This window comes from Meriones unguiculatus, chromosome 5, assembly GCF_030254825.1.
Source record: "Meriones unguiculatus strain TT.TT164.6M chromosome 5, Bangor_MerUng_6.1, whole genome shotgun sequence".
Taxonomy (NCBI): Eukaryota; Metazoa; Chordata; class Mammalia; order Rodentia; family Muridae; genus Meriones; species Meriones unguiculatus.
Genome location: NC_083353.1, coordinates 96,057,640 through 96,083,998, shown reverse-complemented (window position 1 = coordinate 96,083,998; position 26,359 = coordinate 96,057,640). Strand labels below are relative to the sequence as shown.

At 35.3% G+C, this 26,359-nt stretch overlaps 1 protein-coding gene across 6 annotated transcripts in view; it reads right to left on the bottom strand.

The window, feature by feature from the left end:
• Window positions 1–26,359, bottom strand: part of LOC110553555 (contactin-6) — a 365,089-nt gene that overhangs the window by 43,517 nt on the left and 295,213 nt on the right. For all 6 annotated transcript variants that reach the window (XM_060383868.1, XM_060383867.1, XM_060383866.1 and 3 more), the window contains 4 exons: window positions 24,644–24,771; window positions 5,030–5,205; window positions 4,558–4,675; window positions 3,808–3,966 (listed from right to left, as the gene is read on the bottom strand). In XM_060383868.1, the coding sequence (XP_060239851.1) occupies window positions 3,808–3,966; window positions 4,558–4,675; window positions 5,030–5,205; window positions 24,644–24,771 (581 nt within the window). The remainder of the gene's footprint in view (window positions 1–3,807; window positions 3,967–4,557; window positions 4,676–5,029; window positions 5,206–24,643; window positions 24,772–26,359) is intronic.

Below are 26,359 nucleotides of genomic sequence, written 5' to 3'. Positions count from 1 at the left end.
CAAAAGTCTACTACCCTAACCAGGAGGAAGTAGGTAAGAGAGAGCCTGCTCCCTGTCCCCAGTAAGCTTCTTTCTATCCGATCTAGGGTTGGAGTGCTAGAAGGCACAGAGGAGAAATAGGGAGGAAGAAGCATAAGAAAGAAAGAAAGAAAGAGAGGGAGAGAGAGAGAGAGAGAGAGAGAAAGAGAGAGAGAGAGAAAGAAAGAAAGAAAGAAAGAAAGAAAGAAAGAAAGAAAGAAAGAAAGAAAGAAAGACTTAAAAAAAAAACTAGTGCCTACATTATGCAGTTCCATGAGGTTCTATTTATTAATTAGTGATTTTGGAAACTAAGCTGTGCTGTTTTGTTTTGTTCAGGAAGTTGTCTCCTGTGCCAATGAGTTCAAGGCTCTTCCGCACTTTTTCTTCTAACAGATTTAGTGTATCTAGTTTTATGTTGAAGTCTTTGATCCACTTAGACTTTAGTTTTGTGCAGGGTGATAAATATGGATCTATTTGAAGTTTTCTGTCTGTAGCCATCCAGTTAGAAGAGCACCATTTATTGAAGATGATATCTTTTTCCATTGTATGGTTTTGGTTCCTTTGTCAAAAATCAAATGTCCATCGATTTGTGGGTTTATTTCTGGGTCTTCAATTTGATTCCATTGATTTGCCAGTCTGTTTCAATGCTAGTACCATGCAGCTTTTATTACTGTTGTGCTGTAGTGTAGCTTGAGATCAAGGATGGAGATACCTCCTGAAGATGTTTTATTGCACAGCTATTCTGGGCTTTTTGTTTTTGCATATGAAGTTGAGAATTGTTCTCTCAAGGTCCATAAGGATTTTTTTTTCTGGTATTTTGATAGGTATTGCATTGACTCTTAGATTTTCTTTGGTAAGATGGCCATTTTTACTATGTTAATCCTACCAATCCACAAGCATGGGAGATCTTTCTATCTTCTGATATCTTCAATTTGTGTCTTCAGAGAATTTAAGTTTTTTTCATACAAATCTTTCACATGCCTGGTTAGAGTTACAGAAAGGTGCTTTATATTTTATGTGGCTATTGTGAAAGATGTTGTTTTCCTAATTTCCTTCTCAGCACCTTTGTCTTTTGCATACATGAGGGCTACTGAACTTTTTTGAGTTAATTTTGTATCCAGACACTTTGCTGAAGATTTTTATCAACTGTAGGAATTCCATGGTAAAATTGTTGGAGTAGTTCATGTGTACTATCATATCATATCATATGTGAATACTGATTCGTTAACTCTTCCTTTCCAATTTATATCTTCTTGATCACTTTTAGTTGTCTTATTGCTCTAGCTAGGACTTCAAGAGCTACAGAGAGAGTGTGCAGTCTTGTCTCTGTTTTCTGTGGGGTTGATTTAAGTTTCTCTCCATTTAGTTTGATGTTGGCTTGCTGTATATGGCTTTTACTATGTTTAGGTATGTACCTTGTTTCCCTGATCTCTCCAAAGCTTTGAACATGAGTTGGATTTTGTCAAATGCTTTTTTGGCATCTAAGGAGATGATCATATGTTTTTTGTTTGTTTGTTGTTGTTTTCTTCTTCTTTCAGTTTATATGGTGAATTATACTGATGGATTTACATATATAGAACCACTACTGTATGTCTGGGATGAAGCCTACTTGGTGATGGTGAATGATATTTTTGATGTGTTCTTGGATTCGGTTTGTGAGTATTTTATTGACTATTATCGCATCAATATTTGTAAGGGAAATTGGTCTGAAATTCTCTTTCCTTCTTGGGTCTTTCTGTTGTTCAGATATCAAGGTGCTGGGGTCTCCTAGATGAGTTTGGAAATGTTCTTTCTATTTCTATTTGTGGAACAATTAAATTGTCTTTGAATTTCTGGTGGAATTCTGTCCTAAAACCATCTGGTCCTGTACTGTTTTTGGTTGGGGGATTTTGATGACTGCATCTCTTTCCTTATGGGATATTGGACTATTTAATTTGTTCACCTCATCTTGATTCAACTTGGGTAAGTGGAATTAATCATGGCAATTGTTCATCTCATTTAGGTTTTCAAATTTTGTAGCATATAGGCTTTTAAATTAAGACAGTGATTCTTTGGATTTCCTCAGTGTCTGTTGTTATGTCCCCCATTCCATTTCTGATTTTGTTGATTTGGACAGTGTCTCTTTCTCTATTAGTAGTTAGTTTGTTCTGATTATTATGTGGCAGGTGGATTTTTTTTTTTCCTGGTCTACTCTGCTTGGTCTTCTGTAGCCCTCTTGCATGTTTATAGGCAGCTCTTTGTTTAGATTGCAGAAATTTTCTTCTATGAGTTTGTTAAAAATATTTTCTGGGGCTTGGAGCCGGGAGTCTTCTCTTTCCTCTATTCCCATTATTCTTAGGTTTCATGTTTTCATGGTGTCCTTGATTTATTGAATATTGTGTGTCAGGAATTTTTAGATTTAACATTTTCTTTGATGGATACATAGATTTCTTCCATTGTATCTTTGACAACTGAAATTCTTTTCTCCATCCTTTGTATTCTTACCTCTGTAGTTCCTGTTTTCTTATTTAAGTTCTTTCTCTCCAGGATTTCCTCAAATAAAGTTTGTGCTTTATTTATTGTTTCTATGTCCATCTTCACATTATAAATCTTTTTATTGATTTCATCACCTGTTTGTGTTTTCCTATATTTCTATGAGTGACTTATTCATTTCTTCTCTATAGGCCTCTTTAAAGGCCTCAATCTGTTTGATTGTATCTTTCTGTATTTCTTTTTGGATTCTATTCATTTCCTTTGATATCATCTTTATAAGCATAGATTTAAAGTCATTTTCCTATGTTTCGGTTGTGTTAGGGTATCCAGGGCTGCTTGTCATGGGATAACTGAGTTCCAGAAATTCCATTTTGCTCTGGCTTTTGTTGATTGTGTTTTTATGCTGGCCTTTAGCCATCCAGTTGTCTTTGACTGTGGCTGGCGGTTTTTGGTTCCCACTGGAGTTCTGGAGAGAAGGGTATGAGAAGTTATGGACAGAAAGTTGGATGTGCCTTCAGGAGCCCTCTTCAGACTGGTGGCTACAGTCTCTGACTGGCAGGTGGTTCTCAGGGAATTTCCCACCACTCTCCTCAGATATATGATCCTGTGAATCATCTGGGCTATTTTAAGAAGCCCGGTGGCTTTTCTCTCACCAAGGGAAGTCCTGGAATCAGCTGCCCCCTCCACTGCCTGCAGTTGCCCCTCCACTGTGCTCAGAAACTGTGCTTGCTGGGTGCAGTCATCTTGGAGAGGTCAGGGGTCTGGTTGGTCTCCCTAGGGAGAAGGGTTGACCTTTGAAATGGCATCTGGGTCTGTTCCTGCTCCCCAGTGGGCATTAGGAGGCCAGAGACTGCAGCTTTGGTCCCAGTAGTTCTGTGAGAGCAGTTCACAGGCATGTGGCTAGATACAGAGACTTTGTACTAGCAGGAACCCCAGGAAGTCTTTTGGGATTAGCTTGGTGATCTGAATAAGGACCTGCTTGTTTTCCTCACTGTGGGCTTTCCTCTTACCTGGGAAATACAAACACTGGTGTTTTGGGGCCCACAATTGCATCTGCAGTTACTGCTATCCTGGTGATCAGACACAGTGCATGACCAGTGCTGCCATCTTGGATCCCTTCTTAATTATTATTTTTTTAAGCTTTCAAGTCTATCATTACATTACTAATATGACAAGTCTCTAGTTTGGGGATGTAGGTGATAATTCATATTATTAAAATTAACACTTAAATATTTTTATTAAAATTATCAAATTGAGACATTGTTATTATGAGTATTATTATTAGACAATTATGACAATGCCTAGATCACTACTTACCTGTAGCAACAGCTTGCCAACCCACAGAAAAGGGTGTCCGAGTTTGAATAGTAAAAATTTGAATGGGGCTGTTATTATCAGGGCCCGGTCTCCAGCTGAGCTGGGAGGTAGTACTTGAGATGTGCTCCACTTTTACATCTTCTGGGGGACCAGGGGGACCTGGAGAAACACCATTTATAATGGCTGTGTTGGATATGTTTTAACCCATCAGTTGAGGACAAGAATGGTTTAGTTTACCTATCCTACATAAAAAATAAATTACCGAACACAAGCTATTTGTAGCACACACTTACAGAATAAATGCTAACAATCCATTTTATCTAGATAACACATTAGATTGGAACTACTGTCTCTGGAGAGGGGGAAACAGTAAGCATGCATTTACTGAATAGCATGCAACAGTGAGGTGATTTCTAAACCTGATACTCATTTTCTCTCAAAATGTTGCTCACGTAAATATAACTTTTAGGGACAAATACAAGATCCTACAGAATTTATTTTGCTCTGACACTAAAAGCTTATTACAAAATAGAAGGGAAGTCTAAAATTTAGGGATTAGTACTATGGCCTAAGCACAGTCATATTTTTTGTCCATAACCACAGAACCCATAATATGGAATTTTGAAATTTACAAAACAAAAATTTCTCTTCTCACCTTATCCTCATTTAATTCCTCAAACAGCTGCCATTTGTGTATGGACATTTCTGATTATGAATAAGCAATAGAGCCACCCTATCATTTCTGCTCACCTCTCACAATGATATCGGCTACAGCAGACAAGCGTTCTAGTGTTGTTTGTACTGTGCATAGATATTTTCCCGAATGGCCTAATTGAATATTCCTTATCATTAAATCCCCAACAGATTCCTGAAGACAGAAAGAGGGAACTGGATGAAAGCATAATCACACACAGCGGGTCCCATTTTCTTTACAGCTGGGTAGATATTAAACATAAGACAGTTTGGAAATTAGAAGATATACTAAGATTATTATAGTTTTCCATAATTGATCCCTTCTATTATACCCTTTACTCTAACTGCATCTAGAAAACAAGTATTTCTGTGAAATACACAAAATAAAGGAAAAAAAAAACAGCTGCAGCTTTATACACAGATAGTGATTATGCATGTAAAAAAAGATGGAGCAGATGATTCTGAACTACGTGGATTTATGTAAAACATTGTTTGCTTTATTAAGAACTTAACAATTCCAGTTACTTACTCCCCCAATTCTTTCAAAATGAGCCACTCCTTTCTTTAAATCTATGACATCTCCATTAAAGTACCAAACAAATACAACTTCCATGGTGGGGTCGTGAGACACTTGGCAGGGTAAAACAATACTCTCACCGACTGTCACATCCATTTTAGAAGGCGGGATTGTAATGACAGTTCTCTCTGTTGAGAAAAAGTTTACTTTTTAGAGGCTTTAATATGTTCATATGGTTACAAAATACATATTTTTAATGGTATGCTATCATTTCAGGAAAAAAAAAAAGAACACTGTTACATTCACTATGAAAAAAAATCTGTTTTCAAACACCTTGTACTTACTACTTGGTTGTTTAAAGTCGTAGAAAAATAAGTCATCTATACCCGCTCTCACTACACCTTAGGAAACAGGAGAGAAGGGGGGCAGAAAGATCTTGAGAGCCACAGTTTGGGGGGTCTGGAGAGAAGCAGATATGGATGTCATCTGGATATGACAGGACTGTTTCACTGATGACCTCACAGCAGCTGTGAGAGTTTTCACTAGATCAAGCCAGTCAGTATCATAGCCTAGATCATGAAGGGGTTTATGAGGCCCACCCATGACTGAGGAACTATGGGTAATCGATAATTTGGGAGGGAGAGAAAGTCAGATTTTATAAATGTTGTGGCCTCTAATAGATTGAAAATAATTTAGTAAATTGTTTCATATTTAAGAGTACACAGAGAGCACAAATACTCCACAAAATGGATTACGTTTTAAAAGATCTCCCTCCTCTTACCAGTCCCTCACTGGCATCATAATTTCTGTGTTTATTCTAACTGAAGCATATATGTTTAAAGCATAAAAGCTAGATTCTGCCTGTAAGAGAAAAGGACAATATTTGTGTTTTGAGTTCAGGGTTACTTCAAGCAGAATGATTGTTTCTAGCTCCATCCATTAATGGGCAAATCTCATTAATTTATTCTTCTTTACTGTAAAATAATATTTCATTGTGGAAATGTACCATTTAGATTAAGCTTTTGAGGAACCCTCACACAGGTTTCCACAGTGGCTGTACCAATTTGCATATCCACCACCAATGAATAAATGTTCCCCTTTCTCCTCATCCTTGCCAGCACTAACTTTGACTTGTTTTATTGTTCATGGGCATTCTGGCTGATATGAGATGATGAGATATGAAAGTAATTTTAATTTGCATTTCTCCGATGGCTAGAGACCTTGAATATTTCTTAAAGTGTTCTCAGATTCTTGTGTTTCACCTTTTGAGAGTTCTCTGTTTAGTTCTATACACCATTTTAATTTGAGTTTTTTTTTTTTATTGTTAAAGATTTTTGTTTGATTCTTTGTTTGGGTGTGGGTTTGGTTTGGTTTTGGTTTGTTTCATTTCATTTTGTTTTGCTTTGTTTTGTTGTTCTTTACAGTTTAGGTGCTAACCCATATGCATAAGTAGTAGAGATTTTTACCATTCTGTAGGTGCTGCTTTGCTTAAATGATGGTAGTTTTTTGTGTGTGTTTTGTTTTGTTTTGTTTTTGTACAGAAGTGGTTTAGCTTCCTGGAGTCTTATTGATTAATCATTGGTCGTAATGCTGTGCTATCAATGTTCTGAATGGCTATTGTTTTCTGTGCCGTGTATTTTTCTGTGACAATGAGAGCATGCTTATTCCCAACTTTCTTTTTTGTAAGATTCAGTATATCTGGCCTTATGTTGAGCTCCTTAATCTATGGAGACTTACCTAATAGAGAAGCTACCTAAAATATAAACGTATATGCAAGAGATTTAAATTATTTATGATATAATTGGTGAGACACTACCCTAACTAAATATCTTATACTGCCACTTATAACTCCTAGTACCAAGAAGAGATTACATTTTGTTGAGTCAATGGCCAATGGGACTTTACAGAACCCACAGGCATTATAGGTCATTGCCAAGATCATAAGTTACTGTCTATTTTTCAATAGTAAGGCTTTATTGATGACACAATTACTTATGACATCAAACATGAAGAAATGAAACAAGTGCCCAACTAAAATTTTCACTTCTACTGATTGGCATTCATGGTACTGGGAGGTACTTTGTATACTACACGAGGAGAAAATGAATAACCAGTATCACCTATCTATAAAACCTTTGACCTACCATAGCAAACTGCCTGCAGGAATACCAGTAAAACAGTGATACAAGGTTATGGGAGTAATAGAACACCTTTTGATTGGATTTAAAGTCTACTCCATGAGATGGAAACCATACCTGACACTGCTAAAATTGCCAAGAGCCTAAAACTAGGTAAGGTCATGGCCTCAGCGAAAACCTACTACTATTATTCTATTAAAGGAACATACTGCTATGCCCATGGAGCTGAGTATTGTCTCTCATCCGAGAAGCCTCTTGAAGATGGCACCTAACAAAGAGGTCCACAACTAGACAGTGTTCAGGAAGTGATAAACTTTGGAGTTTTCAGCCCTAAATGAGATGTTTTCCTTAAACTTCTCCCTCTAAGGCTCAGGGAACTACAAGGAAGAAAAGTATGAAAAAAAAAAAAAGCCAGAGGCAATGGATGGCTCTAAAGAAACAGTCCAGTATCTTTTAAACGCAACAGGGTTGATAGATATAAGAATTCACAGTAGCTGGCATCTTTCACAAAATCAGCACAAGCTAAAAACATACAAAATCCCCTATGTAGAAAGAAAAGTGGAGATGGATTCCTACTTCTTGCCAAGAAGCTACTTAAGTCGATGCCTGTTGGCAATGAAAAATATTTTTTTTTTAATGGAGTGACACTGGGTACATAAACAATACTCCAAGGTAGGCCCCATGCCCAGGAGTGAGTATTTAGACAACACAAAAGAGAGTCCATGTATTTTGTGTGTTTTTTTTTTCTTTGTTGTGTTTTTTAAATATTTTTAATATATTTATCTATTTATTTGTAAAGACAGAGAAGGAAGGTTAGTAGGGAATGGAAGGGTTTGCAACATAGGAGAATGTAATAAAAATAAATTTATTTAAAAAAATAATAAAAGAAAGAAAAAGGGGGTATGAAATTGTGAGGATAGTGTGCATGAGTGGATTTTGGAGAAGTTAAGAGGATAATTGAGGCTAAGTCTGAGCGGGATGATTATAATCAAAACAAATTTTAGGTAATTCACAAAAAGTAATAATATATTACTTAATTTATACACAGTTTTATTCATAATTTATGGGGGAATAAGTTTCAGAAAAAAACCCAAAAGACAACATTCCATATATAGTGGGCTGCACTGTTTTTATATTTTACTCTAGATATCCAGCTATAATAATAGAAGCAATAGCTTAAAATTCCATGAGACAAATTGCATTTCTAAAATTATATATACCACAATTTGTGTAGTTTTATAATTGCATGCTTATATTTAAAAGTATGAATGTAACACATTATATTTCATGAATGCTTGTGATGATCATTTTCTGTTTTAACTGAAATTGTGACATGAATAGAAAAGATGGAAGTCTGTCTTTGTAAATTCACAGTCTTTGATGTCAAAATATGCAGCTGTCATAGAAACCTCCTTTTGAGACACATTTTTTTTCTAGAGGCCAACCAACCAAGGTCCCACAAGTCCCAAAGTCACAGCATTAAACTTCAAAGTCATTCCAAGGGTAATTCAGGTGTTCTTTAGATCTAGCAAAGAGTAACAAAAATAAACATTTTATTTATTTATTTATTTATAGTAAAATACATAGATTTAATACCAGAGCATTGGTCCGATATTCACAAAGGTCCATTATTACTATTATAGTAACAATATAATAGTAATATTATTTCTAATTTGTTATTATATTTATTTATTTACACAATGTATTCTCATTATGATTCCACTTCTTTCTACTCCTTCCCAAAGACCCAAATCTATATTCTTTTTTGCTCTTATTAGAAAACAAACAGGTATCTTAAAAATAAAGAAATATAAGAATAAAAAATAAAATAAGATGAACTAAAAACAAACAAACATGACTAGGATAAACCCAACATACTGACCGAGAGACAATATACCAAAGGAAAAATATTAGAAACACTTATAAGACAAGAGACATATGTACTGGAACACACAACTATCACAACTATAATAGACAAAAGTGTAATATACAAAAGCAAAAGACCTGTTGTGAAAGAAGTAGGAGAAAGAGGGGTGGGGTAAAAAAGGAGGTAGAGAAGAGAATAGGGAGGAGGAGGAGAAGGAGGAGGAGGAGGAAGAGGAGGAGGAGAAGAAGAAGAAGAAGAAGAAGAAGAAGAAGAAAAAGAAGAAGAAGAAGAAGAAGAAGAAGAAGAAGAAGAAGAACAGGAACAAGAACAAGAACAAGAACAAGAACAAGAACAAGAACAAGAACAAGAACAAGAACCTGCAGCATCTGCTGCTCAAAGTCTTATGAGACAAAAATAAGTTAAAAAAATACCATTGAGTTAATTTTTTTGTTGGCCATTTATTTATGGGTGTGAAGCCTGGTCTTAGGAGTGGTTTGTATAACCAGAAAGACTCTGTTAGAGAAAACTTTTTTTCATTATTCCTGGAGGATCCCTTGATATGCATTTAGGTTAAAACACTTCCTTCCATTCTATTTATTTATTTATCTATTTATTTATTTATTTATCTATTTATTTAATAATAATTTTTTTTTTACGTTTTATTCACTTTGTGTCTCAGCTGTAGCCCCTCCTTCATCTCCTCCTGGTCCCACTCTCCTTCATTCTTTCTTCCCTATGTCCCTCCCTAGTCCACTAATGGGGGAGGACTTCCTCCACTACTATCTGACCCTAGCCTAGCAAGTCTCATCAGGAATGTCTGGATCTTCTTTCCCTGTGGCCTAGTAGGGCCACCTGTCCAGGGGAAGATGATCAAAAGCAGGAAATGGAGTTCATGCCAGAGACTGCCCCTTCTCCTCTTACTAGGGGACACTCATGGAGGCTGAACTGCCCACGAACTACATCTGAACATGCATATTTCCTTTCTTAGGACTGTGAAGCGGCTCTATTTCTAAGGGCATTGTCTATGTGTCAACTCAAATCACAAGCTAAGAGTCCTACAAATGTCTTTAACTCCAGCTCCTTGGCATGAGACACTCTCTATTGGCCTCCATGTCTGTACACTTGTATATATACATACATTCACACAGACACACATACTCAAGCAGAATTAAATAAAACTGTAGAGAGCTGCGGAATGCTATGCCTTAAAGATGGAGCTGGTTTCCGCCTTCCACCTTCCTGATGGTGAGTGCTCTCTGTCACGAACAATTCCACATTTGGCTAAGGCTGAGGATCTGGCTTGCTTCCATGTATGTGGACCTATCTGCATTGCCCACATGGCACGCCTGGGTTGACTACCCAGAGGCTATTTAGGCTGGGGGCTGGCTTTCCCCAGGGTCCGAGGATTGTTCAAGGTTTTTGAATAAACTGCATTAAAAAAAAAAAAAAACCTAAGCTAAAAAAAAATAAAATAAAATAAAACTTTAAAGAAACAAAAAGCAAAACTAAAACTAAATCCCATAAAAATATTCCCTTCTCATCAAAGCAAAAATACCAATGATAGATTATACACACAGAATAAAACTTTAAGGTGATCTTCACAAAAATCTATGAACATATTTCAACTCAGCTGTAACAACAGAAAACAGACTGAGACAATGTATCACTCAATTTTACCTTCAGAACTTAAGCTGAAATTTTATATAAAAATGTCATAGTAGCAAATACAGACATGGACTATAGGAAGTAATTATAGGCTTTAAGGTAACTTGTGATAAAGTAGTGGTGATAATGATGGAGAAGTTCACTCTACTTCTGTGTATAGTGGAGAGAATGTAACTCAGTCTTCAACAGATATGTCTCCATGTTTCTTTTTTTTTTTTTATTTATCTTAGAAACAACAGCCCTACTTATACTAGATACATTCTGTTGTACTCTAATCAGGGAGAAGATTGAACAGAACATTTGATAACTATTTCCACTCACAATTCCAAGTCTTCCTTGTAACTTTCTCAACTGATAGCTAACATTTTATTCAAAACTGTTTGTAGTAGGGAAATGGTTCCCTCTAGTAGTTACTTGGAAAAATATCCCTAAGATCATATTTATATTTGTGGGCAGATTACTTGGATAATTAGATGTGTTGGTAAAGTCAAACTGTCCTGATTTAAGATTTTAGATCATGCAATTAAACTAGTTTTAAGCATTAAAAATGACAACCACTTCTTCCATTTAAGATAGGACACAGTAGTAAAATTAGACTAATTATTCCCTATATATATCGCTCATTAACCATACAATGAGGATTAACGTTTAACGAATAAATGATTATAGTATGATATATAATTGTTACACTTACATTTAGAATGTTCCAACTTTTAAATGTGTAACAAATATTTATGTGTAACTACTCACCTGTCGATTCTTCTGTTAAGTGCTAGATATATAATTGAGGGTGGAATAGGGGGATAAGAATGCAAAACAAAGGACTAAGTAATACTACACTTTTGCCTTCATAAATATGTCAACAGAGGCATAATGTCATGCATGAGATTTCACTATTATGTATTGCTCAAAAGATAAAATTTCCATGTGTGAGGTAATTCTATTAACATGTTCTATTATGTAGGGATTCTTTTATTGGAAAGCAATTGCTTTAACACAAAAGTTCATGGCAAGTAAGAAGAGTCTGTGCAAGTCTCTCAAGTAGCAAGAAAAAGTCACAGCCTCTATGCTGCAAAAGAGATTTATCATAGAGAAATTTTAAACCAGGAAAATTGATGCTCTGTTCATTTCCAAAGACGGTCTAGATCTGTGTGATCCAGCTGAAATGCAGACATCATGACATGTTTAATCCCTTTGGCTGTAATACAGACATGCCCTTAGAACACACCTTTAATCCCAAACTATGACATCTAATTGAGGGACAGACAACAAAGTGACAAATCAGATAAAGATTTGATGGAATAGGAGATGTCCAACTCTCACAGGAACAACACAGGAAGGAGAGGTTATTTAAGAAAGCACAGGCAGAGACAGTCAGTGATTTGGAAGTCAGTTGAGAGGCAGCGCAATTGAGTTCAGTTCCTGCTAGTTCAGTTCATGGAATTCAGAGGCAGTTTTTACCAGGATAGCTTTACAAGAACAGTTTGTAGAGATAACAAGCTAGACACAGGTGAAGACAGATCAAGCCAGAGAATGAAAAAGAGCCAGAAGATTAGCACAGATTGGTAGAGTTAATTTGAGACAAAGCAAAGCAATTTGGTCAAAAGCTGACTGAAGCCATGAGTCAGCTTTGAAAGGAGTTTGAGCCATAACAGCTGAGTTGAACCATCTAGCCCGAGTTCAGAAAGAACAGGAAAGAATGAGCTTAACAGCAGAAAGTCACTAAGATGACAATTAATCATATGAATGAAAATTAAATTTATAATTTATAAATAATCTGTATAAAGAAGCCTGTTTGGTAAATACAAGGAAGCCATTTTGCTAGAAAGTCTTGGATGACCTAGAGAGGAAGACATGAGTGACAGTAGGAAAAGAAAGTTCCTGGAAGTCATCAACAAGAGAGAGACCTGGACCTCATCAAGCCATTTTAATTGGTGTGTCCCACTGTAAGATAAAAACAGGAGTTTAGTTCAAAAGATAAAGAAAGATTGTATTTAAAACTATTAAAGATCATACTTCCTTTAAAATATTTTACTGTTTATAAAATTAAATAAGGCTAATATTGACACATAAGCCATGTAATCAACTTAGAGAAGTTAAAACGTATACTTTGGGTATCATAATTCTATATAAAATATAATCTAAATACTGAATTGAACTTATATCTTGATTATTAGATTTTTCTTACTTGCTCTTCTGAAAACGCATCAGAACATCGGAATCTATATTTTTAGCAGCTTCATTTTCAATTGAGGTAATTACTTGTGCTACATTACCGCTCTTTGCAAGTGCATGATAAACACATTTTTTTCTTTGATAAGTGTTTTCTTTTTCAAAGGACCTTTCAGGCCAACATAACATTTTTAGAGCTAGTAACTACAGCTTCAGACTGCAAAATTACTGTGAACTTTTGATGAAATACTTTAAAATGTAAATTTTAGAATAGTTAGAGCTGTTAATAAAGATGCTACATTTTTATTGTAAAATGATTTCATCTTTTGTCACTGTAAAATATATTTTATGTAAGTTTTGTATTTTTTTTCAGGTAAATATATATGAGAGAACTTCGATGTTTGTTCTGATATGGACTGTAACCCACAGTAGGGGAGGTGACAGCAGCTTTATGGTTTCTGTATGAAGTGCAATATGTCGCTTATGTATTCCATTGTGGTTTCTTCAATTACCAGGAAAAACTCATTAATAATTGGTTTTCCTGAAGCTTCATATAAAAATAGTGGTTGTGTCCATGAATCAAATAATCTTCAAATTAAATTTTTATTTCTAGCCCTATGGATATTAGCTTTGCCATGATGCAGAAGTGTTAAAACCTCATAGATTTTTAAACTATTTGAAGAATTCTTGCAACTGTGTGATATGCTTTATTACACTACCCAAACATAAGAGTGTGCTTTACTTGTAATAATTTGCTGGCACGGTCTGCTGCCTTTCTTTTGCCTGCTCCCACTCTGGCACTGAGACTTGAGAGTAGACATTCCTTAAAATGCCACAGAAATAGATGGCCAAGCCAGCCAGCCTTCACTCTGGAGGCAAGCACTAGTTCTCTGAATCATTTAACCTGCAGCCTTTGCTGCTGTCCACTGCAGCCTTCTGTTGCTGCTTCCACAATCACATCCATCTGCTCAAGGGTGGATCCTTGTCTCCACATGTCAGCTTTGGAAACAGTCTCTACTGACAGTCATTAGGCACAAACATACCTTACAATGCATGCTTCTTACATGCATGCTGTCCGATAGGCTTGAACTACTGATTAGGAGTATAACCATCCACATAAACATGTGTGCATGCATGCTATATCACACCACTAGACATTACTTACAAACCAAGTCCAGTGCTAAAAAGATGAAGAACTTCAAGACAACAGTGCAATGTGAAACAAAGCATAGGGCACGTTTTAGCAGGAGGCAAGGAGAGACTGGGTGTTTTAGGAGCAAGCCCTGTGTTGGAGGTTTGTCTGATGGGTGTTACTGTCCCTCAAGATCTGGTTACACCTTTCTTTGTTTTGTAAACCTGCCTAAGACCTACCTGATTGGTTGATTAAATGGCCTATACCTGGGCAGGGCAGAATGGGGTAGGTGTGGCTAAGGTTCCTGGACATGGAGAGGTTCAGGAGAAACATGGGAGTCAAGATGGATGAAAAGAGGGGAGGAAGGAGGATGCCACCATGGGTTAGTGTAGAGACAAAAACCACAGGGCTGAGAGGAAGGACACCAATAATGGCCTGAAAAAGCTGAGATGAAGAATACAAGCAAGTACCATGGAATTGGGCATGGAAAGGAGACCAGATGAGGAGAATCAAGGTGGATGGCATTGGTTAGGGGTTGGAAGATGGATGCTGAGGTTATTGAGCCAGTGTAGGTAAAAATATCTGCTCAGCCCAAGGTAAATAAAGCACTTATAAAATCTAACAAGTACCCGTGACAAATATTTGTGATAGCGTGTTATGTAATACTGCCATGGTAATCTTAAGGCTAATAATAAATATTATTTATCTCAACATTCATTTTTTATTTACTATAACAACATGTATACCATGATAATCAGTATGCTCTTACATATGAATAAAGTAGAAGATAATAGGATTACAGGAAGTTAATGAAGTGAAAAAAATGGGAAAAGAGGACAAGATATTCTAAGGGAACCAAAAGTTATATAAATAAAAAGGTGATGTTTAAATTTTTATTAAACATCAGAATGACTAGTCAATAATATCTCAGACATTCAAATTTGCTGAGTAGAATTAGCATAATTTCATTTTAAAAAACAATAAGTATGTCATATGACTAATATGCTAATTAGCTTAATTTATCAACATAACTATAAGATGTATGAAAACATCACACTGTGCTCTATAAATACATGCCATTTTAATTTATTGTTATTATTTTTAAAATGTGTATTTTTCTTGAAAAATGTGTGAAATATTGTTAAGAATGTGGAAAATGTGATCTAGTGTAACACCTGTATCTTGGGTCTGAAAGGTGAAGTTTTATTATAAGATTAATCTGTACATTGTCAACTTGAACCATCTGGAAACACACCTCTGGGTATGCATTTGAGGGCATTTCTAAACAGTTTAAATGCAGTTTAAATGTAATGACAATTCATCTTGAAAGTTGGTGCTGCTACAGCATGGGCTAAGGTCCAAGGCTGAATAAAAAGGAAGAAATGAGGAAGTCAGGCAAACACTAGTTTTTGTTTTTTCCCCTGATTTATGGTTAATGACACAGATGATCAGCTACCTTATACTGCCCCACCACAATGGACTTGTGCCCTCTCAAGTTGTGACAACAACAGATACATTCTTTGTCACATTGATTTTGTCAGGCATTTTGTCACAGCAGTGAGTAAAGTAGCTACCAAGAACACAGCAAGGAATAACTGTATAGGAAAAAAAAAATGTTATCAACAGTGATGTGTGGTTTCCTGAGCATAGCATTCCCCCGTAAATATCCTTTTATGTAAACAATGCAATGCTTGGGTCTTATGTTCTGCTCCCCAAATTGTATAAGAACCAACTTAGTACTATGTACAGAACTTTTAAATAGCCAAGAAGTCCTGATTATTCCCTCTTGGAAATCACTCTCCAGCCATTCACAGCACCAGAAGAAAACTCAATATATACACATTAGAAGGACAAGATCATACTTGGCAGAGATTAAGAACAAATTGGTACTTTAGTTACACAAATATGCAAAGTCTTTAAGACTACTCGCAGGAGAAAAAAAAGAGGACTTTGTTTTAATCCATTAATTTCATCATTTGAATATTCTTGAAATTATTAATAAAGTCAAGCATCAGAGAAAATTCTTAAAACCACTCAGACCAAAGCAAAGGGAATACACATGTTTTCACATATGCTAGTGTGTTCCAATAGAGAAGTTTATGTTACTTAAGGGTCATTAATGTTGAGAGACTTCTTGCAATTTATTAATAAGTGAGAGCCTTAGAGGGTGAATTATACAAATTAAATGAGGAGAAGTGGACTCTGCTAGACTATCGCTTGTGAAACTTTTAGATTCATTAAATGTCTTTATCTTCAAGCAAAAAGGATGAAATAATCTGTTTTACATTATTTTATTCCACTTGCATGTATGTCCGTAGGCTGTCTAGGCCAGTAATTCTAAAATTTCACATGCACAAAATTTTTTTTGTAGAATGTGTTCAAAATGTAAATTTCTCAGTTCCCAAATGAAATACTGACTCAGTATATTTCAAAAATGATCATAAAATATGGACTTTTCATAAGCTTCTCCAGTAGGTTTGTGGTTATCCCAAATGCTAGGCTAAGAGAAATAATGATAAAGTTATAAAATGACATTTCTATTTTAGGAAAAATTACACTATATTAAATGTAGCATCAGAAAGTGTCTAATACTTTGGTGCCAGGAAAAAGTTCACTGTCAGTAAAATAGTATTAGTGAGAGAAATTTCAGATTTATTACATTGTTGTCCAATGTAATACAGAATTAATTTTGTTAGTTAAACAAATTCTTAGATCTCCATAGAATAGTGGAGTGTAAAGAAAGCTCCAGAATTCTTGGGTTATAGATACACACTAATCCAAGAACCTCTATACTCAATAAGTACAGAATTTTCCATTTATATGTTCATAATATATCTTATAAAAAGACATTTGATAAGTACATGTAAATATACAGTACATATGATTTATGTATATTTACATGTTAATATTTGTGAGACAGTCATGAAAACTAGAACCCTCGATATTACAGAAACAGCTGCTAATTTTAAGATAGTAACATTTACATTACTATCTTAATAGTAACATTAATAAATCATGTTAAAATTTATTTCTTAATTAGAAAAAAGCTCATCCAGATAAAATCTGACTTCATAAAATTTGTCTTCATATAATTAGGACAAATGTTGTGGAAATAGGGGTGTGCATGAAAAAAAACATTAGAAATTAGTTTTTTTTTAATGTTCATATTGGTTATCTTTGTATCATGTCCTCTAGTTCTATGTGTACTTTTCATATTTTCTTCATTAGAAGACAGACAGAAATGGTAGAGGAGATTAAAATTGTTCTACATAATAGAAATGGTTTCCACATAGCTTCTAAAGTAATAAACACTAACTTCTTTTTAAAGCATATCACACATTAAAAAAGAGATAATGTGGAATGTAAATATAAACACACATACATATATATATATATACACACACACACATACACAAAACAAAGTCATCACATCAAAATAGTTGCACATACCCATGTATCTTTTGAGAGATATAAGGGAAATTTTCATAGAATTCAGGACATTTTTGATAGTTTTACTCAAATTTACACTGTCATAATTGTCAGCAATGTTTCCATAATTTATCTTTGGCTATGAACTTGCTAGTAGACAGGGAAACTAATTACATAAAAACCTGTCAGAAACATAAAATCTGTTTCTCTTAAAGATAAATTAAATTAGTTCTTTAAATCAATGATCAAGAACACTACTAAAGTGTCATAATCTATCAGAACATTTTAGAGGCTCCAAAAACGTGATCAAATGTATCAGTGATGTCATTGACCATGATGAATCTAGTAAATTTGTCCTTGCATTTTGTTTTCTTTTATACCAATGACATTGTTAAAATCTTCATCTGTTAGTAGTGTTGCCAAGGCGACTGCTTGAAGTTATCAACTCTACCCCAAGATCCACAACATACAAGATACATAATTAGTGTGTTCTCTGCACAAACATGGGGGTCTGCCTTCATGTATCTATAACAAGACAGGAAGTGTTGCTAAGATACCAGCATACAGTATGAGAGCATATAAATAACACTTCAAATAGGTGATATCATTTTTTTTTTCAAAATAACTCATGAAGACTGGAAACATGAAAATATGCTTTGGAAATATGATCCCCTTCTTAAGTTCCTGAGTATTTATGATTTCTGATCTGCTAACCCTTTCTATTTCTCTTTATTTCTGCATCTCCATGTTTCTACTGGAATTGTTTTTCTTTTACGAATAAGACCTTTATCAACAGGATGGTAGCTCATCTTTTAAGTAAATAAACATTCCCCCCCCAAAAAAAAACCCCATAAAAGTGGCCAGGAGAAATCTATGAAGATATTTAACACTCATGATTATCAAGGAAATGCAAATCAAAAACTCACACCTTTTGGAAGAGGTATTAACAAAAAGACAAGAAATAAGTGTTGTTAAGGCTGTGAAGTAAAGGTAACACATGCTGTCTTCACATTATTATTAATTTGGTACAGCCATTAGGAGGAAAAACAATATGGAGGTTCCAATAAAAACTTAAACTGGGAACTTCCATATCTTCCAGCATTACTTGCTCTTACTACACACTCATGTTCATTGCAGCATGGTTCACACTAGCTAATACATAAAAGTACAGTGTTCATTGAAAGGATAAAGAGAATGTAAGCATCTCATTGAAATACTGGGATATTATTCAACCGGATGATAAGAGACGTTTTCATTTCTGATAGCACAGATATTCCAGAAAGACATACAAAATAAGCCATAATATGTTATAAGGACTATTTTCAGGAACATGAAAATTATTGTATGAGCTAATTTATATGTGGAGTCTAAAAAATGCCACATACATAAAAACATTCTGTGCCAAGGTGGATACCAGGGAGAAGATGGTTAGGGAAATACAGGTTTGCTGGCTAATGGGCACAGAAGTATCTTGTTATTATGATGAGTAACCACGGAACAGTGGTGTACTGCAGGGAGGCAGGGTTATCCACAGTGTACTGTGCAGTGGAAATTTGATAAGAGAGTTAGCTTCCCCTATGATGCTTTCTTTTGTAGTGAATTACTATCATGTCCACAGAACACTTAGCAAACAAATAAGGGCAAGTAAAGACAAGAAACTCAAAAATAATGCTCCCCAATAATGATTAGAGCAAAACAAGCTAAAAAAAGAGAGAAATTGGTGTGATATAATGTTTGTTTTCTGAATCAAGATAATTGGAAGTGGAAAAAAATATTTGTTTAATATCCTTTTACTGTTCATATCTACAAACCAAAAACTAGAATGTTACCATGATTTGGGACATGCTAGATTATCTACTAAGGCAGGTTTACACACACTGAAATCTACATGCTGTGCTCTGACTATATATTACCACAGGTTGGCTATTCTTTAATCTCAAAGTTCAAAGTAATCGTGGTAATCATGATCCCTATATGTAAGTTTATCTGAGCTGACCACTAGCCACAAATTTTGTATGTTAATATTTAAGCAACACAGAGTAAATAGTAAATAATTCCAGAGTGATAAAACAAACAAACAAAAAATAGAATTAGGCAAGAGACATCATTAGGCCCCATATACATATCATGTTCATGCATATGTGTGAACTATGCAGTATTATATGAAAAATCTTTTCCTGGAATGTATCAATTCACATTAAATATAGGACTATATATGATGTAATAATCAGTGGTGGGGCTGTCATTTATTCTAACAATCTGCACAGCATATTCTGCACAAATTAGATAGGCCAGCTACTCAGTTTAATAGCTCTTAGTGTTTAATAGGCTACTGCTGTACTTGTGTTATCAAATTTATATTTATTATGAAAAAGCTAATGCCACTCGGATTGTTTTTCAGCCATAGCTTTACAGTGGGCATTACAGGTTTGGAGAGTTTTGTAGTCCTACAGATGATAGGAAATGATACTTTTTTTTGTTTGTTCCTATGATTGAACTTGAAAATTTGTAAGTATCAAGTATTTGAGGACCAAATATCCATTGTGGCATTGAAGAAAAAAAATAAAAATAAATTATCTTGGCCAGTGTTAAAAGTTAATATATATTTTATCATCCTCAGAAATAATTTCTGCATCAATATTTTATTTTCAAAAGTGTCTACATTAAATTATGTCAGGTCCCTCTTTGTAGGAGGAACATAGAGTGCTAGGTAAGAGTTTTGAGTGAGATGGTCGTTCTCCCAGAAAACTTTATCTGTGTTCTCTCAATCTACCACACTATGACAACTGTGTTCCAATGTCTTATCAATTATCTGAGCTGGTATACTTGGTTTATTGAGACAAGTTATTTTTATGATAAAGCTGTGCTAAAAACTTCAAAGCCTCATCAATGCTGTTTACATCCTCAAAGCTTCCCGTTTTCTACCTGTTCTTGTGTTTGTATTCCTCTCAGTAATGCTGACCAATCTTAGGGAGTGTGTTCATTCTGCACGAGAAAAAGCACAGGCCATTCTGTATGCGGGTGTAATAAAGACTTCTATCACAAAGAATAAACAACTAAATGAGCAGCAATAAACTTAATTTGCACATTAGATATGCTTTTCCAAGTTCCGACATTTCAGTTGAAAATAATGCTGGAGCAATGAGGCCTATAATTGAACATCCAAAACTTCTCCAGTGGGGAAACAAAAACAAATGTTGCCTGCAAACCAGATCATTTTTATAGTCTGCTGTTGTTCTGCTTTCTAATAATTTTCTAAATGCCAGATCAAATAATTCACCCTTTTATACGATACTAATATACTCCTTCATATATGTACAGGATGTGACTATTTAATCGAAGTCTTCAAAAATGAAAACCCTTAACACAATTTTTCCTTTAGACTCCGTCTTTGTGCCTATGGAACATGTCCTCAGATCACACTGGGCATCTTGCAAGGATCTGGTGCGGCAGCTGCTAATTGCATTCACAGTGTCTGAATGGAAAATTGCCTCATCCTGCTGCATTAGTGAAATAGAAATTTCCAGGCACACAGTGCAGATAACTTCAAAATCCTCTTAACACAGATAAGCCGTATCAGCTAAAACTAGCTGAAAAATATCTCACTCTTGTAACTATTATCTTTGTACATGTTATCTAACAGCAACATTTCCTGCATGACTGAAGCTGATAAGTAAATTCAAAGGGATATGATTGTTTTATCAGCTTTATTGAAATTTCTCATTTGTTACTCACCACTCTGTTATCCTTATGGTCACTAGCATGTGCTAATTTAGATTTGAGAAATAAAATCATCCTTGACTTGAAATGACTATCAGATGGATATTATGCGTCACACAACACAGACACATGCAAATATTAAACCATCTCAACAACCACGTGGGTCTTTACTCAATAGGCAAATAAATAAATGAATAAATAAACAAATAAATGGTTAGTTCAACATATTACTATTTTTCCAAGACTAAGGCTTTAGATTTATAGGTAAGTTTTTGGTTTTTGTTTGTTTTTTAAATTCTACTTTCAACATATCTGAATGAAAGAATATGAGAACCAACAGTTTTAAAGCAATAGATTTTTAAATGCTTTTAAATATACTCTCAATATATTTGTATATATACTTTATCTATTTTGTGTGTATCTGTTATTTTATTCACAAGGTCCCATCCCTGCATGAAGAGCTACATGCAATCAATGGCTGCTTTAAAAGTGAGAATTCGTTTTCTTCATGGTTGAGTTCCCCCATAGATTCACCTACAAGTGGTCAGTCCTGAACATGTGGATGTAAGAGCAATACTAAGTAGGCTTCATAGGGTCTATGTAACAATGATACTTATAGGAAAGCTCAAGGGTGAGACTGGGGGACACAGGAAGGGTTAGATGGGTGCAAATGATGCAAATAGAGCATACTCATTTATGAAATCTTTAAAAACTTAAAAAAAATAAACAAATCCAGTGAATAGTTAGTAAACAAAAAGGTAAATCTGTTTTTTTTTTAATAAACAAACAAAAAAACAAAACTCAATTTATTTTTGTTTAATCATCTTTTTCTTCATGGAACAGAGCGTTTGTGGATTATATGGGCTGTTAGAAATATCCTCATTGTGGATGAGCTTGTTCCCATTACAAGAAATAGAAACAAATCCTGTAGAACATGGAAGAAAAATGAGTTGCCTCAGATATGTCACTCTTTTTTATTATATTAATCCCACCCTCCTTCCCTCATCTCCTCCCTGCCCCTCATTAAGTCCACTGACAGGGAGGTCCTCCTCCCCTTCCATCTGACCCTAGCTTATCAGGTCTCTTCAGGACTGGTGGCAATATCTTCCTCTGTGGCCTAGCAAGGCTGCTTCTCCATCGGGGGGAGGGGAAGTCAAAGAGCCAGCCACTGAGTTCATGTTAGAGACAGTCCCTGTTCCTCTTACTAGGGCTCCCACTTGGCAGAGAAACACTTAAAGAAATGTTCAACGTCCTTAGCAAATCAAAACAACCCTGAGATTTCACCTTACACCCATCAGAATGGCTAAGATAAAAAACTCAAGAGACAACACATGCTGCAGAGGTTGTGGAGAAAGGAGAACTCTTCTCCATTGCTAGTGGGGATATGTCACTATTGTTATCAAAACAGAGCATATTCGAGATAATTCTAAGTGAGTCATCTTTCATTTTCATTAGGCTGATTATTACTGCTCAGTGACTACCATGATATTAAACGTTTCAAAGGCCTTTGAAGAAACCGTTCATTCAGTTCGATCTACCCAGTAATTCTTTTTTCCTTAGCCTTTGGAGTAAAATGGTGTGAGTTATTTTACCAGGAAATTCATTAGCTCAGCCATGGAATTTTTGCGTGTAGTTTAATTCCTCAATATTCCACATAAACTGGTCCTCGCGGAACACATTACTACTGCTGACATCTATCCTTCCTACTTCCTATCTGTATACCAATGGGTTTCACTGTACCTCTGACACTCAACTAGAATGCAAGAACATTCTCCACTATACTTTATTGCTCATTTAGTATCGTTCAACATAAAATGTACTCTCAGCACTGTCTTAATTAAAAATTATGCAACAAAATTCAGTTCTTCCTTCCAGGACATGTTTTTCCCCTTAAGTATAAAGCAATTTTCTGTATATAAACATTGAACATTTTGCTGCAGAAATAACCTGTTATTCACCAAAACCATGGCACATGTCTTGAAGCAAGCCGTCCATCTCTGGCTTAGAAACTGATGACAGTAAAATCTTAAGAAAGGTGATTTCTTTTTGTTTGTTTTTGCAAAATGTTCCACACTGGTGGGATTTTTGACACATCAATTCTTATTAGTCACATTTTTTTTCCAGAGTGTCTCAGAAAATTGTCAACATTATGTCACACACTTGAGACAAGTTGGCAGAAATATCTTCCAGGGATAAAGGCGAGTATTTATTTTCCATGAGTTATTTTAAATGATGGTTGAAGTTAGTTATTAACTGGTTTTCTTGAATATATTTATTCTTTAAACAGATAATATGGGAAAACAAAATTGCAGAGGTGAATCATTTGGGCTTAATTAACTCAACACACTGCTTTACTGGGACAGTCAGCTTTATCATCCAGGAGGCAAGAAATGATAGGAGAGACACGACTTCCAGTAAACCTACCATTTTCATAAGCTAAGATTGAATATAACAAAGCAGCAGAAGTAGAGAATATACAATCCTGATACTAATTATGTCCCTTGGTGATAAATGTAGGTACATTTGACTTGATATCAGCTTAAAAGAGTTAACAGTGGAATATGCAGTTTTACCTTCCCAAATTATGTGGGCCTACTTATTTGCTAGGAGGGACGTATCATATGACTCACAAATGTGACTTTAATGTTTTATCTTTGAGAAAAAGCTGCTTACTAACGTGGGTTCACAAAACTCTATCTTTCCTTAGTTGTTCACCAAGAGTTATTTAAACAAATGAACAGGTTACGTACTAGACTGAGTCAGATATACAGTGTTGTGGCTTGAATGAGACCGATCCCTATTGGCTTATATATTTAAAACTTGGACCTTAGATGGCAAAACTCTTTGGGAAGGATTAGGAGGTATGGCCATGTTGCATGAGGTTTGTCACAGGTAATGGGCGGGCTGTGAGGTTACAAAACGCTTAAAATATTCCCAATGTCCTCTCTGGGGTGGGAACTCTCACCCACTGTCCCACATCATGCCTTCCCATCTGTTAGCATGCTCCTTGCTACGATGCTGTTGGACTCCTATCTCTCTGGAAACATGAAAACACACCTTTTTTTTCTAAGTTCCTGTGATCATGCTGTTTTATTACAGCAATAGAAGACTAACTAATGCACATAGATTATGTTCATGTGAACAAGAGCATCTCAGAGACACTTATCCAGGAAAGGGCTATCTGGAAACTTTACCAAAACATCCACGGACCCAAAAACTAAGCCTTGTGGGGAATTGCAATATTCCACAGCAGGTCTTCTCCCTGCAAAACCACTGTTTGACATTGCTGTCAAAGTATCCCTCTTTACCATACGCAGCATTACATTCCTGAGGCAGACACCCCATTAATGAATAGAGTAGCAGCTCTCTTAAACACTTGTTGGACAAAAAAAAAAAAAAAAAATGCACATACAATATGTTACCAGTTTGGTGCAGCAACACACATCAAGATATGCCTAGGTGACTATAATATGTAGCAAAACCTACTGAGGACAACAGATTACCTTTCACGATGAGACTGCCACTGCTTTTCCCATTGCCAAACTGATTTGTGGCTACACATGTATAAGACCCGGCGTCAGACCTGGTCACATTGCATATCTTAAGGCTGCCATCCTCCAAGAGGAATACCCTAAAAAGAAAATACAAAATGAAAGGCCATTTGACAGGAATAAATCATAAATATTTTCAAATATTAGTTAAATTATGAATACATGAAAATTATTATTTAGAAACATTTTAAATCTAGACATTGGAATGAAAAGCATAAGATTTGAGTTGACACAGATAGATTATGTTATCACTAGAATGATTACTGTTTATTTCAGGGCATCTTAAAAATTACATAATTGAGTACTCAATGCTTTTAACACTCAAATGACTGATGAATAAGAAGTGTTTTTGTCATACATTTGAAATGGTCAATTCTCCTCTGAAAATTGAACTCAAATTTTGGAAAAGGGAGGCCAAACTTCACATTTAATCAGTGCAATCAGAAATCAAGTCCTTTATAGCCTTTTTGGTGAGCAAGCAAGATGTGAATCATGAGAATTTCTTTGCTAGACAGTTCGAAGGACCATCTACCTGGTGCTGTGCTCATTATGTAGCACATCATTACAAAAGTAGCAGAGGGAAGTATAAGCATGAATTAGTCATGTGCCACCTGCAATTAAATATTCTTACACCATATAGTAAAAAATAGTGAAATAGCTAATACATCATAGTCTTTCACAGAATGGTTCACATCAAGTTTTCTCTGACATCCAGAAATGCTCCAAGCACACATCATAACTCTAATGTAAACAGAGAAAACCCAAGCATATTCTTCCTTACCTCATCACAAAAAATTTTTTGCATTTTTTTTATTAATTACACTTTATTCACTTTGTATCCCCCCTGTAACTTCTTCCCTCTTCCCCTCCCAGTCCCTCCCTTCATCCCCCTTCTCCACGAGTTAAACAAAAAAAGGGAACCAATAAACCTCTTTTTTTTTCAAATTGAAGTTTCCATTTCTATGCCATACCATGTTACTTTGATATATTTCAAAAACATTGTTTTAATAATAATTATTGGTATTTAGGGCTCTACCAAAGAAAGCTGCATCCAACTAATATTAATGACTACAGCTTTCAAAGGAAGATGGGCAAGCCTATTTGCATGCATGTCATACCTATTAAAAATAACAAAATGTTATTTGTAGAAGTACGAACAGATCATTGTTTTTAATATGTGTAACACAAAATGGAGCTAATATAATTAATTACCCAATTTGAGCCACAGTGACTATCAGCCAACTAGAATTTACATGAAACCACTGTCAGATCCTGGGCTAACTACTGAAGAAGAATTCCAAATTCCTGTCAGTGAGCAGAAAAGGATTTAGAATGGTCTAGGCCATGCAATTTATGATATGGCAGTATACTCCCAGAGCAGATGTGCATTATAGTTCTGATATCGGAAGCATCTGGTCTAATAAATACAGACTCACCATAAATTGAAACAGCACATCACTGATACAGTAACAAAGTTATTTTAGTATACAATACACAGCCTTTACCTGACTTAATGAGAAGAGGAAAGCATAACAGACAATGCTGTGAATTCACTACTTCTAGCAGAGAATAACAACTTCCCCTAGCCTAAAATCTGTTACTATTGGCTAATAAAAAATTATGTTATTAAAACGCATCATTTTCCTACTACCTAACAGTAAGCAAACA